At 51.9% G+C, this 19,950-nt stretch overlaps 1 protein-coding gene across 1 annotated transcript; it reads right to left on the reverse strand.

Annotated features, from left to right (window-relative positions):
- Positions 1 to 262: 262 nt before the first annotated feature.
- Positions 263 to 8,335, reverse strand: LOC121875591 (translation initiation factor IF-2-like). Its single transcript, XM_042380174.1, has 4 exons — positions 8,227 to 8,335; positions 7,066 to 7,174; positions 910 to 1,146; positions 263 to 611 (listed from the first exon to the last, which is right to left on the reverse strand). Exons 1-4 carry the CDS (start codon positions 8,333 to 8,335, stop codon positions 263 to 265), a joined length of 804 nt encoding a protein of 267 aa, XP_042236108.1.
- Positions 8,336 to 19,950: the final 11,615 nt, after the last annotated feature.

Consider the following 19,950-nt stretch of genomic DNA (forward strand, 5'->3'; position numbering starts at 1 on the left):
GGTAAGTGGGGCGTCTAGTTGACCAGTGCGTGGGGCGTCTCTGGTTGACCAGTAAGTGGGGCGTCCTAGTCAGCCAGTAAGTCGGAACCTAGTTGACCAGTACGTGGGGCGTCCCTGGAGTGTGTTACGTGGGGCGTCCTAGTTGACCAGTAAGTGGGGCGTCCCTAGTTGACCAGTACGTGGGGCGTCCCTAGTTGACCAGTAAGTGGGGCGTCTAGTTGACCAGTGCGTGGGCGTCTAGTTGACCAGTAAGTGGGGCGTCCTAGTTATCAGTAAGTCCTAGTTGACCAGTAGTGGGGCGTCTGGTCTGTTGCGTGGGGCGTCCCTGGTTGACCAGTACGTGGGGCGTCCTAGTTGACCAGTAAGTGGGGCGTCCTTGGTTGACCAGTAAGTGGGGCGTCCTAGTTGACCAGTACGTGGGGCGTCTCTGGTTGTTGGTACGTGGGGCGTCCTGGTTGACCAGTGCGTGGGGCGTCCCTGGTTGACCAGTCGTGGGGCGTCTCTGATGACCTGGGTTATTCAGTACGTGGGGCGTCTCTGGTGTTCGGTGGGGCGTCCCTAGTTGACCAGTACGTGGGGCGTCTCTGGTTGACCCGGTACGTGGGGCGCTCCTGGTTGACAGTACGTGGGGCGTCCTAGTTGTGTACGTGGGAGCCCTAGTTATTCCGTGGGGCGTCTAGTTGACCAGTACGTGGGGCGTCCCTCGTCGACCTGTAAGTGGGCGCCCTAGTTGACCAGTACGTGGGGCGTCCTAGTTATCAGTATGTGGGGCGTCCCTAGTTGACAGTCTGTGGGGCGTTCTAGTTGACCAGTAGTGGGGCGCCCTGGTTGACCAGTACGTGGGGCGCCCTGGTTGACCAGTACGTGGGGCGTCCTAGTCGACCGGTACGTGGGGCGTCCCTAGTTGACCAGCGTGGGGCGTCTGGTTGACTCGACAGTTGGCCAGTACGTGGGGCGCCTAGTTGACCGTCGTGGGGCGCCCTAGTTGACATTGGGCGCCCTAGTTGACCAATACGTGGGGCGCCCTGGTTGACCCGGTACGTGGGGCGTCCTAGTTGACCAGTACGTGGGCGCCCTAGTTGACCGGCGTGGGGTGGGCCTAGTTGACCAGTACGTGGGGTCTGGTTGTTGGTACGTTGGGGCGTCCTAGTTGACAATGCGGTTGACCCATGGTGGGCTTCAATACGTGGGGCGCCTAGTTGACCAGTACGTGGGGCGCCCTGGTTGACCAGTAAGTGGGGCGTCCTAGTTGACCCAGGTGGGGCGCCCTGGTTGACCTGTACGTGGGGCGCCCTGGTTGACCAGTACGTGGGGCGCCCTAGTTTTCAATACGTGGGCGCTGGTTGACCAGTACGTGGGGCGTCCCTGGTTGACCAGTACGTGGGCGTCTAGTTGACCAGTAAGTGGGGCGTCCTAGTCGACCAGTAAGTGGGCGTCCTAGTTGTGGCCGGTGTCTAGTTGACCGGTAGTGGGCGTCCCTAGTTGACCAGTACGTGGGGCGTCCCTAGTTGACCGGTACGTGGGGCGTCCCTAGTTGATAGTACGTGGGGCGTCCTAGTTGACCAGTACGTGGGGCGTCCTAGTTGACCGGTACGTGGGGCGTCCTAGTTGACCCGGTACGTGGGGCGTCCTAGTTGACCAGTAAGTGGGCGTCCTAGTCAGCAGTAAGTGGGGCGACCTAGTTGACCAGTACGTGGGGCGTCCTAGTTGACCAGTTGCGTGGGGCGTCTCTAGTTGACCCAGTACGTGGGGCGTCCTAGTTGACCAGTGGGCGTCCTAGTTGTGTCAGTAAGGGCGTCTCTAGTTGACCGGTACGTGGGGCGTCTCTGTTGACCAGTGCGTGGGGCGTCCCTAGTTGACCAGTACGTGGGGCGTCCTAGTTGACCAGTGAGTGGGGCTCCTAGTCAGCCAGTAGGTTGGGCCCTAGTTGACCGGTACGTGGGGCGTCCTAGTTGACCGGTACGTGGGGCGTCCCTGGTTGACCGGTACGTGGGCGTCCTAGTTGACCAGTACTGGGGCGTCTGGTTGACGGTACGTGGGGCGTCCCTAGTTGACCAGTAAGTGGGGCGTCCTAGTTGACCAGTAAGTGGGGCGTCCTGGTTGACCAGTACATTGGGGCGTCCTGGTTGACCCGGTACGTGGGCGTCCTAGTTGGCCAGTAAGTGGGGCGTCCTAGTCAGCCAGTAAGTTGGGGCGTCCCTAGTTGACCAGTACGTGGGGCGTCCTAGTTGACCAGTACGTGGGGCGTCTAGTTGACAGTGAGGTGGGCGTCTAGTTGACCAGTACGTGGGGCGTCCTAGTTGACGGTATCGTGGGGCGTCCCTAGTGGCCAGTAAGTGGGGCGTTCTAGTCAGCAGTAGAGTGGGGCGACCCTGGTTGACCAGTACGTGGGGCGTCCCTAGTTGACCGGTACGTGGGGCGTCTCAAGTTGACCAGTACGTGGGGCGTCCTAGTTGACCAGTACGTGGGGCGTCTAGTTGACCAGTGCGTGGGGCGTCTCTGGTTGACCGGTACGTGGGGCGTCTCTGTGTGGGGCGTCCTGGTTGACCAGTCGTGGGGGGTCCTGGTTGGCCAGTAGTGGGGCGTCCTAGTTGGCCAATGATTGGCGACCTAGTTGACCGGTCGGGTCTGGTACGTGGGGCGTCCTGATTGACCAGTACGTGGGGCGTCCTAGTTGGCCAGTGGGGCGTCCTAGTTGACCAGTACGTTGGGGCGTCTGACCAGTAGTGGGGCCTAGTTGACCAGTAAGTGGGGCCCTAGTTGACCCGGTAAGTGGGGCGTCTGGTTGACTACGTGGGGCGTCCTAGTCGACCGGTGGTGGGGCGACTAGTGACCGGTGGCCTGGTTGACGGTGCGGCGTCCTAGTTGACCAGTAAATGGGGCGTCTAGTTGACCAGTAAGTGGGGCGTCCTAGTTGTGCGTGGGGCGTCTCTAGTTGACCAGTAAGTGGGGCGTCCCTAGTCAGCAGTAAGTGGGGCGTCTAGTTGACCAGGTACGTGGGGCGTCCTAGTTGACCAGTGCGTGGGGTCTGGTTGACCAGTTGGTGGGGCGTCTCCTAGTTGACCAGGGAGGTGGGGCTTTCCAGTACGTCCTGGACTGAGCCCTCTAGTTGACCAGTGTGGGGGCCTAGTTGACCCGGTGCATTGGGGCGTCCCTAGTTATTCAGTGCGTGGGGCGTCCTAGTTGACCGGTACGTGGTCTGCCCGGTAAGTGTGGGGCGTCCTGGTTGACCAGTAAGTGGGGCGTCCTAGTTGAGTGCACGTGGGGCGTCCCTAGTTGATTTGTGCGTGGGGCGTCCTAGTTGACTCAGTACGTGGGGCGTCCTGGTTGACCAATGGTGGGCCCTAGTTGACTGTCGTGGGCGTCCTAGTTGACCAGTACGTGGGGCGCCCTGGTTGACCAGTACGTGGGGCGTCCTGGTTGACCAGTACGTGGGCGCCTAGTTGACCAGTAAGTGGGGCGCCCTGGTTGACCAGTACGTGGGTACCTAGTTGACCGTCGTGGGGCGCCCTAGTTGATGATGCATTGGGGCGCCCTAGTTGACCAATACGTGGGCGCCCTAGTTGAGTGCGTGGGCGCCCTAGTTGATGAGGTGGGGCCTAATTTGACCGTGCGTGGGCGCCCTGGTTGTGTTATGCGTGGGTCGTCCTGGTTGACTGGTACGTGGGGCGCCTAGTTGACCAGTACGTGGGGCGCCCTAGTTGACCAGTAGTGGGGCGCCCTAGTTGACCAGTAAGTGGGGCGCCCTGGTTGACCGGTACGTGGGGCGTCCTAGTTGTTTCAGTACGTGGGGCGTCCTGGTTGACCAGTACGTGGGGCGCCCTAGTTGACCAGTACGTGGGCGCCCTGGGTTGACTGTGGGCGCCCTGGTTGACCAGTGAAGTGGGGCGTCCCTAGTCAGCCAGTAAGTGGGGCGTCCCTAGTTGACCAGTACGTGGGGCGCCCTAGTTGACCAGTAGTGGGGGCGTCCTAGTTGACCGGTACGTGGGGCGTCCCCGGGTTGACCTTGGTACGTGGGGCGTCCTGGTTAGTGCTGGGCGTCCTAGTTGACCAGTACGTGGGGCGCTAGTTGACCAGTGCGTGGGGCGTCCTGGTTGACCGGTGGGCGCCCTAGTTGACCAGTAAGTGGGGCGTCCTGGTCAACCAGTAGTGGGGCGACCCTAGTTGGCCGGTGGGGCGTCTAGTTGACGGTACGTGGGGCGCCCTAGTTGACCAGTACGTGGGGCGTCCCTAGTTGACCAGTACGTGGGGGCGTCCTAGTTGACCCAGTAAGTGGGGCGTCCTAGTCAACCAATGGTGGGGCGTCCCTGGTTGACCGGTACGTGGGGCGTCTAGTTGACTGCGAGTACGTGGGCGTCCCTAGTTGACCGGTACGTGGGGCGTCCTAGTTGTTGGCACGTGGTGGGCGTCTGTTGACCAGTACGTGGGCGTCCCTGGTTGGCTGTCATTGGGGTCCTAGTTGACCAGTACGTGGGCGTCCCTAGTTGACCAATTAAGTGGGGCGTCCTAGTCAGCCAGTAAGTGGGGCGTCCCTAGTTGACAGTACTGGGGCGTCCTAGTTGACCCGGTACGTGGGGCGTCCTAGTTGACCCATTAGTGGGGCGTCCCTGGTTGACCAGTACGTGGGGCGTCTGGTGGCGTCCTAGTTGACCCGGTAAGTGGGGCGTCCTAGTTGACCGGTGATGGTCTCTAGTTGACCAGTACGTGGGGCGTCCCTGGTTGACCAGGTACTGGGGCGTCCTAGTTGACCAGTGCATTGGGGTCCTGGTTAGCCAGTACGTGGGCGTCCCTAGTTGGCCAGTACGTGGGGCGTCCTGGTTGACCGACAGTGGGGCGTCTCTAGTTGACCAGTACGTGGTTTGGCGTCCTGGTTGACAGTACGTGGGGCGTCCTAGTTGACCCAGTAAGTGGGGCGTCCCTGGTTGACCAGTACGTGGTCCTAGTTGACCAGTGCATTGGGGCGTCCTAGTTGACCAGTCGTGGGGCGTCCTGGATTGGCCGTGCGGGCCCTGGTTAGCCAGTGAGTGGGGCGTCCCTAGTTGACGATTAAGTGGGGCGTCCTGGTTGACCGTACGTGGGGCGTCTCTGGTTGACCAGTACATTGGGGCGTCCTAGTTGGCCAATTGCGTGGGGCGTCCTAGTTGATATGTGGGGCGTCTAGTTGACCAGTACGTGGGGCGTCCTAGTTGACCAGTTAATTGGGGCGTCCCTAGTTGACCAGTACGTGGGGCGTCCCTGGTGGCCAGTACGTGGGGCGTCCTAGTTGACCGTGGGGCGCCCTAGTTGACCAGAATGGGGCGTCCTAGTTGACCAATGCATGGGGCGTCCCTAGTTGACCAGATACGTGGGGCGTCCTATTAGTCGGCCAGTGGGTGGGGCGTCCTAGTTGACCAGTACGTGGGCGTCCTAGTTGACCAGGTACGTGGGGCGTCCCTAGTTGAGCCAGTAAGTGGGGCGTCCTAGTTGACCAGTACGTGGGGCGTCCCTGGTTGTGACCAATACGTGGGGCGTCCCTGAAGGTCACCAGTACGTGGGGCGTCCCTAGTCGACCAGTAAGTGGGGCGTCTCTGGTTGACCAGTACGTGGGGCGTCTCTATGTTGACCGGTACGTGGGGCGTCTAGTTGACAGTAAGTGGGGCGCCCTAGTTGACCAATGCGTGGGGCGTCCTAGTTGGCCAGTACGTGGGGCGTCCCTAGTTGACCTGTACGTTGGGCGCCCTGGTTGACCAGTAAGTGGGGCGTCCTAGTTGACCAGTAGTGGGGCGGCCCTAGTTGACCTGACGGTATAGGGCGTCCTGGTTGACCAGTACGTGGGGCGTCTCTAGTTGACCAATGCGTGGGGCGCCCTAGTTGACCAGTAAGTGGGGCGTCTAGTCTAACTTAATGGGGCCCTAGTTGACCAGTAAGTGGGCGTCCTGGTTAGCCAGTACGTGGGGCGACCCTGGGCATCAGTTCGTGGGGCGTCCCTAGTTGACCAGTACATTGGGCGCCTAGTTGACCAGTGCGTTGGGCGCCTCTGGTTGACCAGTAAGTGGGGCGTCCTAGTTGACCCGTGGTGGGGCGTCCTAGTTGACCAGTACGTGGGGCGCCTGGTTGACCGGTAAGTGGGGCGTCCTAGTTGACCGGTACATTGGGCATCCTGGTTGACCATTGCGTGGGGCGTCTAGTTGACCAGTACGTGGGGCGTCCTAGTTGACCGTGCATTGGGGCGCCCTGGTTATTGGTACGTGGGGCGTCCTGGTTGACCAGTACATGGGCGTCCTGGTTGACCGATGAGTGGGGCGTCCCTATTCAGTGTTGCCAGTAAGTGGGGCGACCCTAGTTGATATTGCGTGGGGCGTCCCTGGTTGACCAGTGCGTGGGGCGTCTAGTTGACCAGTACGTGGGGCTCCTGGTTGGCCAGTGCGTGGGCGTCTAGTTGACCGGTGATTGGGGGCGTCCTGGTTGACTGGTCCTGGTTGACCCGGCGTGGGGCGTCCTGGTTGACCAGTACGTGGGGCGTCCTAGTTGACCAGTCGTGGGGCGTCCCTAGTTGACCAGTACGTGGGGCGTCCCTGGTTGACCAGGTGGGGTCCTGGTTGTGCGTGGGGCGTCCTAGTTGGTGCATTGGGGCGTCTGGGGCGTCCTGGTTGACCCGTGGTCCTGTCGCCAGTAGAGTGGGGCGTCCCTAGTTGACCGGTCGTGGGGCGTCCCTAGTTGACCAGTACGTGGGGCGTCCCTGGTTGACCAGTAGTGGTGGGGCGTCTTTGTTGACCGAATGCGTGGGCGTCTCTGGTGGTGCATTGGGGCGTCCTGGTTGACCTAAGTGGGGTCCCTGAGTTGAAAAGTGGTGGTCCTAATTAGGCCAGTGGTGGGCGTCTCTAGTTGGTAAGTGGGGCGTCCTAGTTGACCAGTACGTGGGGCGTCTCTAGTTGACCAGTCGTGGGCGTCCTATTGATGCGTGGGCGTCTAGTTGACCAGTACGTGGGGCGTCCCTAGTTGACCAGTACGTGGGGCGTCCCTAGTTGACCAGTGCGTGGGGCGTCCTAGTTGACCAGTACGTGGGGCGTCCTAGTTGACCAGTACGTGGGGCGTCTCTGGTTGACCGGTACGTGGGGCGTCTCTGGTTGACCGTGCGTGGGCGTCCTGTTGACCAGTACGTGGGGCGTCCCTAGTTGGCCAGTACGTGGGCGTCCTAGTTGACCAGTACGTGGGGCGTTAGTTGACCAGTACGTGGGGCGTCTCTAGTTGACCAGTACGTGGGGCTGGTTGACCGGTACGTGGGGCGTCTAGTCGCCAGTAAGTGGGGCGACCCTAGTTGACCAGTACGTGGGGCGTCCTAGTTACGGCCAGTACGTGGGGCGTCCTAGTTGACCCAGTAAGTGGGGTCCTAGTTGACTGAGTAAGTGGGCGTCCTAGTTGACCAGTACGTGGGGCGTCCTAGTTGACCATGTGGAGCTTCCTAGTTGACCAATGCGTGGGGCGTCTCTGGTTGACCCAGTACGTGGGGCGTCCCTAGTTGACCAGTGCTTGGGCGTCCTAGTTGACCAGTACGTGGGGCGTCCTAGTCAACCAGTAGTGGGCGTCCCTAGTGACAGTAGTGGGGCGTCCTAGTCGACTCAGTAAGTGGGCGTCTCTATGTTACGTAGGGCGTCCTAGTCAACCAGTAAGTGGGGCGTCCTAGTTGACCAGTAAGTGGGCGTCCTAGTTGACCAGTAAGTGGGGCTCTAGTTGGACCAGTACGTGGGCGTCCTAGTTGACCCAGTACGTGGGGCGTCCCTAGTTGACCAGTACGTCCTAGTTGACCAGTACGTGGGGGCGTCCTGGTTGACCAGTAAGTGGGGCGTCTGGTTCCAGTAGTGGGGCGTCCTAGTTGAAGTGGGGCGTCCTAGTTGACCGGTATCAGTGGGGCGTCCTTGGTTGACCAGTACGTGGGGCGTCCCTAGTTGACCAGTACGTGGGGCGTCCCTAGTTGACCGTGGGGCGTCTCTAGTTGACAGTAAGTGGGGCGTCTGGTTGACCAGTACGTGGGGCCTAGTTGACCAGTGTGGGATCCTGTTGACGTACGTGGGGCGTCTAGTTGACCAGTACGTGGGGCGTCCTAGTTGACCAGTGCGTGGGGCGTCCCTGGTTGACCAGTAGTGGGCGTCCTAGTTGACCAGTAGTGGGGCCTGGTTGGTCGTGGGGCGTCCTAGTTGGATTGCGTGGGGCGTCCTAGTTGTGCGTGGGGCGTCCCTAGTGACCGACCAGTGGGGGCGTCTCTAGTTGACAGTACGTGGGGGCGCCTCTCTAGTTGACCAGTACGTGGGGCGTCCTGGTTGACCCAGTAGTGGGCGTCTCTAGTTGACCAGTACATGGGGCGCTATGGTTGACCAGTACGTGGTCCTAGTTGACTATGCATTGGGGCGCCTAGTTGACCAGTACGTGGGGCGTCCTAGTTGACGTCAGTACGTGGGGCGCCCTAGTTCAGTGTGCATTGGGGCGCCCTAGTTTCAGTACGTGGGGCGTCCCTGGATTTGGGGCGCCCTTGAGTTGAACTAGTGTGGGGCGCTAGTTGATTCTGACAGGGGCGCCTGAATATTTGACCATTAGGGTGTCCTGGTTGACCAGTAAGTGGGGCGTCCTAGTTAACCAGTAAGTGGGGGACCCTAGTCACCAGTAGTGGGGCGACCCTAGTTGAGCCAGTACGTGGGGCGTCTCTAGTTGACCAGTACGTGGGGCGCCTATGGTTGACCAGTACGTGGGGCGTCCCTGAGTTGACTAAGAAATTGGGGGCCCTAGTCAACTAGTGGGGGCGACCAGTCACCAGTTAGTGGGGCGACCTAGGTGACCAGTACGTGGGGCCTAGTTGACCAGTACGTGGGGCGTCTCTGGTTGACCAGTACATTGGGCTTCCTAGTTGATGATACGTGGGGCGTCCTAGTTGACGATGCGTGGGGCGTCTTAGTTGACTGGGGCGTCCTAGTTGACCAGTACGTGGGGCGTCTAGTTGACCAATAAGTGGGGTACAGCCAGTAAGTGGGGCCTAGTTGATAGTTGCCGCATGGGGCGTCCCTAGTTGACCTGTCAGTGTGGGGCGTCTAGTTGACCAGTGATTGGGGTGTCCTAGTTGACCAGGTTGCGTGGGGGCTAGTTGACCAGTACGTGGGGCGTCTAGTCAACCAGTAAGTGGGGCGACCCTAGTTGATAATGCGTGGGGCGCCCTAGTTACTGGTACGTGGGGCGTCTCTGGTTGACAGTGCGTGGGCCTGGTTCAATTACGTGGGGCGTCCTAGTCGACCAGTAAGTGGGGCGGCCTAGTTGACCAGATACGTGGGGCGTCCCTAGTTGACCAGTACGTGGGGCGTCCCTAGTTGACTAATCCTAGTTGACCAGTGGGGTGTCCTATAGTTGACCACCAGTAGTGGGGCGTCTCTAGTTGACCAGTAAGTGGGGCAGTCAGCCAGTAAGTGGGGCGACCCTGGTTGACCCAGTACGTCCTAGTTGACCAGTACGTGGGGCGTCTGGTGACCAATAAGTGGGGCGTCCTAGTTGACCAGTACGTGGGGCGTCCCTAGTTGACCAGTAAGTGGGCGTCCCTAGTTGACTAGCATGGGGCGCCCCTAGTTGACCAGTAAGGGCGCCCCTGGTTGACCAGTAAGGGGCGCCTTGTTGACCAGTACGTGGGGCGCCCTAGTTGACCATCACGGGGCGCCCCTAGTTGACCATAGTACGTGGGCGCCCCAGTTGACCAGTAAGTGGGGCGCCCCTAGTTGACCAGTACGTGGGGCGCCCCTAGTTGACCAGCATGTGGGGCGCCCCTAGTTGACCAGTAAGTGGGGCGTCCTAGTTGACCAGTCTGTGGGCGTTCCTCATCGACCAGGTGGGGCGCCCTAGTTGACCAGTGAAGGGGCGTCCTTAGTTGACCAGTACGTGGGGCGTTCCTAGTTGACCAGTACGTGAGCGCCCCTAGTTGACCAGTAAGTGGGGCGTCCTAGTCAACCATTGTTGGGCGATCCTAGTGACCAGTACGTGGGCGTCCCTAGTTGACCAGTACGGGGGCGTCCCTAGTTGACCAGTACGTGGGGCGTCCCTAGTTGACCAGTATGTGGGGCGTCCTTATCACCAGTAAGGGGGCGCCCTAGTTGACCAGTACGTGGGCGTCTCTAGTTGACCAGTACGTGGGCGCCCCTTAGTTGACCAGTAAGTGGGGTGTCCTCATCGACTAAGTGGGGCGCCCCTAGTTGACCAGTCTGTGGGCGTCCTCATCGACCTTATGGGGCGCCCCTAGTTGACCAGTACGTGGGCGTCCTCATCGACCAGTAAGTGGGGCGCCCCTAGTTGACCAGCAAGTGGGGCGTCCCATCGACCAGTAAGTGGGGCGTCCCTAGTTGACCAGTACGTGGGGCATCCCTCATCGACCAGTAAGTGGGGCGCCCCTATTTGACCTGTAAGTGGGGCGCCCCTAGTTGACCAGTCTGTGGGGCGTCCCTCATCGACCTGTAAGTGGGGCGCCCCTAGTTGACCAGTAAGTGGGGCGTCCCTAGTTGACCAGTACGTGGGGCGTCCCTCATCGACCAGTAAGTGGGGCGTCCCTAGTTGACCAGTACGGGCGTCCTCATCGACCAGTAAGTGGGGCGCCCCTAGTTGACCAGTACTAGGGGCGTCCCTCATTGACCAGTACGTGAGAGCTCCCCTAGTCCACCAAGCAGGATAATGAGAACCTAACTTTACAGTTGGGGAAATAAAAGGCAGTATAGTATAGTGCCGGCCACCCTGCTTCCTTGTGTACCGAAGGTTTAGTCTTCAGTATGTTGTACCCACATCCACACTGCCCCTAACAGGTCATCAGGTTTATGGGATTCCTTTTCAGGTAAGAATAACCTAAAGAGAATGACGTAGAGCTCTACCATACATTACTGTTGGTGTATATGGACAACTAGGACGCGGTCCTCTCTGTTGGGGATTTGGTTTTTTTAAATTAACGAAAATGAAGATGAAGAAAACCAGAGGCAGCTGTGTGTCTTATTGTTCACCATTTTAGTGATGCCAGTTTATAAATAAAAGAAATATCGATATATATATATATATATATATATATATATATATATATATATATATATATATATATATATATATATATATATATATATATATATATATATATATATATATATATATATATATATATATATATATATATATATATATATATATATATATATATATATATAGTCCCTGAAGACAACGCTCAATATCAGTCTTATATTGGAATAAAGTTATGTAACAACCGATGAAAAAGTACAACTCCCACAAAATAATTAAAACAATAAGAAACTTCCGCTTTACAGTTGAAGAGACAAGTCACCAAAAATGGTGGAGGAAGCTTTATAAAGATTTACTGGCGTGTGAGAGAAGGAAAGGGAGGGAGAGGCGGTGGTAGCCAGGCAGGTGTGTGAAGGTACACTACTAAAGGGATACACTGAAGGGGAACATAGGGCAGTTCTCCTGAGTACAATACAGTAGTCACTAGTCATCACTATATAATACAGTTTAGGTTCGCTCACATCAGACAGGTTCCTCTAGTTCTGACGTTTATCTTGTTTCCTCCTCCAGCATTACACTTTACTTTATTATTCAACACATCTAAATAACTTTAGATCTTTAACATCAGTATCATAGTTGTAAAATATGAAATTCAATTCGTAATCTAAATTCATTGTTTTGTAGTTCAGGTTTTTGGAGTAGGTTGAGGGAGTGGAGTAGACTGAAGAGGACTGTGATGGAGGGAGAGAGAAGGCGGAGTATTACCAGGAGGTTACACACTAGGGGAGTACAGTGTTACGAATGTTACTTATACTAAATGATAAACACTCTACAAATCTAAGTTTATCTTCGTCCTCATCAAATCTGACCTGGGGACTGGTGCAACACTATTTCCATGAACCGGGTTTACGGTGTGTGTGTGTGTTATTTATTTCCACAGTTTTGAAGGCAGCTCAAATTTGTGGAGGTGCGGGTAGCCTAGGGGATAGTCCCTCCTGTTCCTCCACCCGAACAAAGTTGGGTAACTTAGCTAGTTTCTTATACACAGATCTCTACAGTATATATCCTTGACTGAATTACCGAAACCAATACTGAGTTTTCTTTAACATAATAATTCACATTTGAAAAAAAAATCCTCTTGTCAGTTTAAAGATACATTTTCATTTATTTTTCTCCACAATACGAGTTAACAAAATACTATGTAACTAGTACGGTATATATGACGGATTTAACAATACATGTGCTGTAAATATTGTCATTATGATATTACTTAATAGAAAAGCCTTTTTGTAGTCGAGGACATAAGAAATAAGAAAACTAGGCTACGGTAGGACGCCACCCTCCGGGAGGCTCCACATTGTCTCACTGTAGTGCATTAAGGTAGACCACATTTTTGGTTTTGCCATTAGGAGCAAGTATGTGCAGATTTTTGCCAGTTCCCACTCTGGAGCATCCAACATAGAACTGTCCATGAGAGAAGCAAGGAAACACCAGGCTTAGGCCAACCATCATTAGGGACTGTCCCTGGCTTTTGTAGATGGTCATGGCAAAGCTCACTTTAACCTGGAACTGAAGTCGCTTGAACTCAAATGGCAGGTCAGTGGTGATAAGAGGTATCCTTAGTATAAAAACGTCCTCGCCTTTAGCTTTTCCTGTCAGTATTGTAGCTTCCAGTACATGTGGCATCATGTTCTTGTGAGCGACTCGTCTCTCATTTTGAGTATGATGTCTCGTTTCTTAAACTCTTGACCGACAATCAGGATGGCTACTTCATCAACTACAGGAACATTGAATCTTCTTTCATGTTCTCCCTTAGGGGTCGTGTCTGCTTTGATCCTGACTTTGTACTCATCAGAAGGCATGTTTTCCAGGGCATTTTTAAATTACTGTACATATGTGTTGCGCTCATGCAGCATTTCTTGGATAGATAGGACAATGTCATGTCTGACACCTTGAATATTGCCACACCTGATAGTAGTCTGCTTTTCATGATCTCCCATGAAGTAGATTTCGAGGAACTTTGCCTGCTCATCTTCCAGTGGTAAGAGGGATCCTGCTTTGTGATAGACTTGACCCTGGACTTTGAATGTTGGTATGTATCCGTGCTCACGAACTACTCTGGTAGCTCCAAAGGATGTCATCTGGAAGCATGAATTGTACTTCAGTATATTTTCCAAGAAGTGTTTTGACTCTGGTGTTGTTCCCAGCATGAGAGCCTTCAATGGTTGGGGTGGTTTTTCTCAATTTGGCAGTCGTACTTTCCCATGAGAGCAACACAGTCCAGCAGATTCTCCTTTATACTTCTTTGCACCGCAGTGTTCACATTTCTTATCCATGTTGCCAATGACAACAGAGGGATACTTTTCATATTCTATCTCATTGTCATAGTTAAATGCTTCTCTTGCAAGTGGATGCCACTCTGTATTCTTTCTTAGAATTCTGGATCCCGCAGCTCTTTGTCTATTTGCATTCCATCGAATTTCATGCGCTTGATCATTTTCTAGAGAAGGCCCTTCTGCTGGTTGCTATCTGTCAGCATTAAGACGGGATTCCCTTTCCTGATCTGTTTCCTGTGACCGACTGTCCGCTGTTCGCTTTCTGTTAGCATTAAGACGGGATTCCCTTTCCTGATCTGTTTCCTGTGATCGACTGTCCGCTGTTCGCTCCGGGCAGCTCATTCGCTAGGCCACGGTAGGACGCCACCCTCCAAGAGGCTCCACATTGTCTCACTGTTCAGTCCCCAAAACTTCTTCTTCCATCAACAGTTCATTAATGGTGTATGTAAGTTCCACTATGTTTTTCACTACAACGGTACAGCAAAGTATATTTTTTTAGCATTAAACTGTTATTATTTTATTGTCTAATCATCACTACATATAACATCATCCATCATCACTACATATAACACCATCCATCATCACTACATATAACACCACCCATCATCACTACATATTACACCATCCATCATCACTACATATAACATCATCCATCATCAATACATATAACACCATCCATCATCATCCATCATCACTACATATAACACCACCCATCATCACTACATATTACACCATCCATCATCACTACATAAAACATTATCCATCATCACTACATATAACACCACCCATCATCACTACATAAAACATTATCCATCATCACTACATAAAACATTATCCATCATCACTACATATAACACCACCTATCATCACTACATATAACACCATCCATCATCACTACAGATCGGTAAAGGAGTTTCCGAGATTCTCGTGCGGACACACATACACACAAACAAACACACACACAGACGTAATTCTTTGTTATATATATATATATATATATATATATATATATATATATATATATATATATATATATATATATATATATATATATATATATATATATATATATATATATATGTAACAATCAGAAATTTCAGAGTAATTTCAAATGCCCCGCCATTAGCGATACTGAGCGTTCAAGGTCATCTGAGAGGAGAGAGCGCTGCCTGCTCATAGCGAGAGACTGCGGAACTAGGCCTATATGATATTAAATGTAATTTACCGAATTAATAATGATGCGGTTCATGAAGTAAGGGACTATTATTGAATTTGAAATTATTATAGATCGTTTTTCAGTCTGAATAATGTTACGGGTGTCCCAAGGAGTTATTAGTTAGGCGGAAAATATATCACGTAGGCCCAAGCTAACGCCTTGAGAGGACACGAGGCGGGCTCTCTCTCAGTCGCGGGGAGGAGTCAAGCAGACAAGACGTCCCTGCGCGTCCGTCACAGAAATAGTCACGTGGCCTAGTCACCTGTGTTGCGCTATTGCCGTATAACAAGTAAGTCTCATGCGATCTCAGACAGGGTTAGATAGGGCAGTGGTAAAGTAAACTAGAGCTAACAGTGAGTTCATTTCAGGGTTTCCGTCAGAACCCACTTGACTGGCGTTGACCGGCGTTGACCGGAGTTGACTGCGAGAGATTGACTGCCGTTTGAGACTGCCGTTGATGATTGAGGGTGGCGATTGTCGCCATTGGACCGATCAGTGTAGGCCTGTCACTGTTTAGCGGGGTAGCAAAGGATCTCTTGAGTGAACGAGTGCTCCCGACAACTAAAACGACGGGACCAGCATCAGCAGTGGGTGATCAGTTCTTACCATCCTCATGCACAACACCACGTGTCCTCGGTCAGCTAGAAGTGTTACCTACTGGCCATAGACACCTGCTGGCGTTCTCTCTTCCTGCCCATGGACGCACTGGGAGTACACTGAGGCTATCTGAGTATATTAATGGTCACACACTGAGACCGTGAGTCTAGGACTCTAGGAGATACCTAGAGGAACATTTTATCTTCCTTATTACGGGTGTAGTTAATACCATTTCTCAGTTACTGATATTATCTTGACGTGTGTAGTTTAATATTTCTTAAATAATTTTGATAGTAGTGTTTTTTGAATGTTTGTGTCATCAAGTGGAACCAGAGTGATACTGTGATTTGATTCTTTTAATGCATCTAATTGTTCTTCAAAATTCTGATCTCAGGTATAACCTTGTTCCCCAGAGTAGTGGTTAAGTTAGGTTAGGAAGTGTGCATCTGTTGGGGTGCTATTATTTTGTTGAAAGCCCTTAAGGCCTATTCATTGTAGAGTATTTAATTTCTTATTTTTTATTACCATTTCCTCAGTGACTGATATTGTTTTGTTGAAAGCCCTTAAGGCCTATTCATTGTAGAGTAGTTAATTTCTTATTTTTTAATACCATTTGCTAAGTGACTGATATTATTTTGTGAAAGCCATTAAGGCCTGTCTCATGTGTGCAAGCAACATTTCTTAATACTTCAAATGCATTGTTGCCTGAGTTTCTAATAATTTCTATATCATGTATAACTTTTATTCCCCAGAGTAGTGTTTTAAGTTCAAGTTAAGAGGTGCGCATATTGGTGTACCATTATTGATTGTGTTTGTAGTGTTGGAGGGAATATAAGTGTCTTAATTTTACAGTGTGTCTCATTCATCCCAGTCACAGACGCTATCCTTCCACGGGTCACGGACAATTCATTTTGTTTAGTAGATTTAAGTGTTCTTGTGCTGGTTCGGGATTTTTCTCAAAGGGGCGCTTCCACTGCCATTACCATCTATTAATTTTTAATAAACCCCAAGTCAAGTGAGAAATTAAAGTCCAGTAAATTCCGACCGGTTACATATATATATATATATATATATATATATATATATATATATATATATATATATATATATATATATATATATATATATATATATAAATATATATATATATATATATATATATATATATATATATATATATATATATATATATATATATATATATAGAGAGAGAGAGAGAGAGAGAGAGAGAGAGAGAGAGAGAGAGAGAGAGAGATAAGAAGTCTGCAATAGGCCTGTTGGCCTGTACATGGCAGCTCCTGTCGAGAGTTACTACCACTCTCTAGCATCCATGAATCTATCCAGCTTACTTTTAAGACTTTCCAGCGTTCCAGCACTTACTACAAAGTTGCTAAGCTTGTTCCACTCGTCTACCACCCTATTTGTGAACCAGTTCCTTCCTATCTCCCCCCTAAACCTAAAATTATCCAACGTAAATCCGTTGCTACGAGTCCTATCCTGCTCGGATATTATACGAACTTTATCTATATCTCCTTTATTGATTCCTTTCACCCACTTAAATACTTCTATCATATCTCCCCGCACTCTTCGTCTTTCTAGGGAATGCAAGTTTAGTTTCTTTAACCTATCCTGATATGGAAGGTTTCTAAGTCATTTTGGCATTCTTCACTGCACCTACTCCAGTGAATTGATATCCATTCTATAATAAGGGCACCAGAACTGAACAGCATAATCGAGGTGCAGCCTGACTGGCGAAAGATATAGTTGCAATATGACCTCCGCACTTATTACTTACACTACTCTGCTTGCCTTATTTCGAACATTAACGCACTGTTTTCTAGGCCGTTGGTCTTGGCTTGCAAGTACCCCTAAGTCTCTTTCACAAGTCGACTTCTCTAGGTTAATGTTGTTAAGGCTGTATACATTGACAGTATTTGTTCTTCCAATATTAAGTACGCTGCACTTGCTGTGTTGAATTTTATTTGCCATTTTTCTGACCACTTCTGCAGTTTATTTAAATCCTCCTGTAGTGCATTTGCATCATGCCCTAAATTAATCCGCCGCCCTATTTTGGTATCATCCACAAACTTGCTTATGTCACTGCTGATCCCAGTATCTAGATCGTTTATGTAGATTATGAACAAGCGTAGGCCCAGTATTGACACCTGGGAACCCCAGTGGTTACACAGTCCCACTCAGATTTAACGCCATCTACGATGACCCTCTGTGTTTTATGAGTGTGCCATGATTTTATCCAATTTAAAACTCTCCCCTCGATACCATGAGCCTTAATTTCTCTCAGAAGCCTCTGATCTGGTACACTGTCAAACGCTTTGCTAAAGTCCAAGTAAATAACATCGTAATTTTCGTCATTATTTACCACCTCGAAGACTCCTAAAAAACGTCAGCAGATTTGTGAGACAAGATTTTCCCTTTGTAAACCCATGTTGAGAGTCGTAGATTAATTTGTTTTTCCATAAATGCGATCAGATGTTATCTGCTATAATTGATGCAAGAAATTTCCCCACTACTGACGTCAAACTGATCGGCCGGTAATTTAACGCTGATGCTCTGTCACCCTTTTTGAATATGGGTACTACATTTGCCTGCTTCTACAAGTCTGGCACAACTCCAGTGTCTAAAGAGTAATGATTTTTTTATAAGTTTACGAGGGGTCCGCTAACCTGTTCCTTACACTCTTTCAAAACTCGAGGGAAAATTTCATCCGGCCCCGGGGATTTTGTGGGGTTCAGGATGTTTGGTTCACACTCAGGATGGAATGGAGAAAGGAAACTCACAATGTGCTCTCTATATACATGTTGTATTGGATGTACAATGCAGCTTGGTGCTGGAAAGGCAGCATGGTTACAAGCGTGATGTAGAGAGAGCTGGTTGGTGAGGACGCTCAGAGAAGGACAGCTTGTGGGTCGCCATGCTCGCCAGCGGGAGAGAGGACCGCCAGGCAGGCGGAGGAGGAGCGAGGGCCGCCAGGCAGCGGCGGAGGAGGAGGTGTTGCTGGCTGCGGCTGTAGGTAGAAAGAGAGACAGATCACCACGAGGTCAGGTCTTAAATAGCGAGGGTAGGCGTGGCTTAGCAGTTGACCCCCACTCCGTGGTGTATGGCGGCTCTGGTTGACCTAGACCACGAGGCATACACTGGGGAATTGGTGGGGTCGGCTAGGCAGCGACAAACAGCGTTTGTAGGGGAGAATTCCACTACAATACTCCCCCTTCCCTCCAGGCTGTGTAGGAGACTTGTTGTCTGCAGGGTTGCATAGCACATGTGAGGCAGAACGGGCGGTGCGTGCCTCATGTGAGACAACGGCGATGGCGTGGATGAGCCGGTCGCTGGGGACAACTGTCTAGATACACAATATCTGTGGGAGTAGAGAGGGAGAATAAGGGTGTGTGGAGGCGATGAATGTTGTGCTTCCCTCACGGCAGGTACCGAGTCGTCAGATGCGCCTGCTAGGGTGTGTGGGCCTGGGTCAGGAGCAGGGGCTGCGTCAGCAGAAACGGATGAGGGCTCGTGACAGCAGCTGGGTCCACGACAGCAGCAGGGTGCAGGACATTAGCAGGGAGTACCTAGGGAGAGAAAAGAGGGGTGTGTGGGTCCGCACTCAGGAACAGAGGCCGCATCAAGGGCGGCAGGGGTTACTGCTGGGCCGGGGTCGGCGTCTGAGGCAGGACGGGTGTGCTGGGGTCGGTAGGACGTGGTGCTTAGGGCAGGAAGAGGAGCTGGTGTCTGCTTAGAGTAGCAGAGCTGCTCTAGGGTGTCTAACCTGCGGTGTAGAGACAGTAGCTGTAGAGCCGATGAGAGCTGCTTCTGTGTGGATAAGCCAGTCTTCCATGTTGCTTGAAGACTGGGAGTGTGATCAGTTTCTCCTCCATCCTGTGTGAGTGCGAACCTCCGGGAGTCACCATTTGTGGGGTATGAGATTGTTTGGTTCACACTCAGGATGGGATGGAGAAAGGAAACTCACAATGTGCTCTCTATATACATGTTGTATTGGATGTACAATGCAGCTTGGTGCTGGAAAGGCAGCATGGTTACAAGCGTGATGTAGAGAGAGCTGGTTGGTGAGGACGCTCAGAGAAGGACAGCTTGCCTTGTGGGTCGCCATGCTCGCCAGCGGGAGAGAGGACCGCCAGGCAGGCGGAGGAGGAGCGAGGACCGCCAGGCAGGCGGAGGAGGAGCGAGGACCGCCAGGCAGGCGGAGGAGGAGCGAGGACCGCCAGGCAGGCGGAGGAGGTGTTGCTGGCTGGTTGGTGTAGGTAGAAGGAGAGAGATCACCACGAGGTCAGGTCTTAAATAGCGGGGTTAGGCGTGGCTTAGCAGTTGATCCCCGCTCCGTGATTTATCTTCTTAAGAACATCCTCTTTTCTGAAAGTGATATTCTTTAATTTCTCTTCTTCATTTCCCCTAAATATCAGTTCCACCTCTGGCATTTCCTCGTGAATTTCTTCTGTGAAAACTGATAAGAAGTAGCTGTTTAATACTTTGTTTATTTTCTTACTATCGATCGCCCCTCTCGACTTTAAAGGCCCCACTTTGTCCTTGACCTTTGTCCTACATACCAGGAAATATCCCTTGGGATTCGCCTTGGATTCTCTTGCTAACCTGATTTCGTAGTCCCTCTTTCCCTTCCTTACATTTCTCTTAACATTCCAAGATAGCTCATTATACCTATTTCTGAGATGCTCCTCCCCTACCTTTAATTTCTTATAAATTCCTTTCTTTATTCTTATGTCATGTTTAAGTTTTCTGGTCATCCATCTTGGTGGCAGTGTTTAGTAT

Source organism: Homarus americanus, unplaced genomic scaffold (assembly GCF_018991925.1).
Source record: "Homarus americanus isolate GMGI-L3 unplaced genomic scaffold, GMGI_Hamer_2.0 scaffold57722, whole genome shotgun sequence".
Taxonomy (NCBI): domain Eukaryota; kingdom Metazoa; phylum Arthropoda; class Malacostraca; order Decapoda; family Nephropidae; genus Homarus; species Homarus americanus.

Bases quoted from the DNA above. Each gene is read 5' to 3' on its own strand.
- LOC121875591 (XM_042380174.1), bottom strand. From the start codon at position 8,335: ATGTACTGGTCAACTAGAGACGCCCACTACTGGGTCAACCAGGACGCC. The intron at 7,175-8,226 runs GTCGGTCACTAG...CTGGTCAACTAG, and splicing joins AACTAGAGACGCCCCCACTG to GACGCCCACGTACTGGCCAA. The intron at 612-909 runs GTCAACTAGGGA...ACTGTCAACCAG, and splicing joins CAACCAGACGCCCCACGCTG to GAGCGCCCCACGTACCGGGT.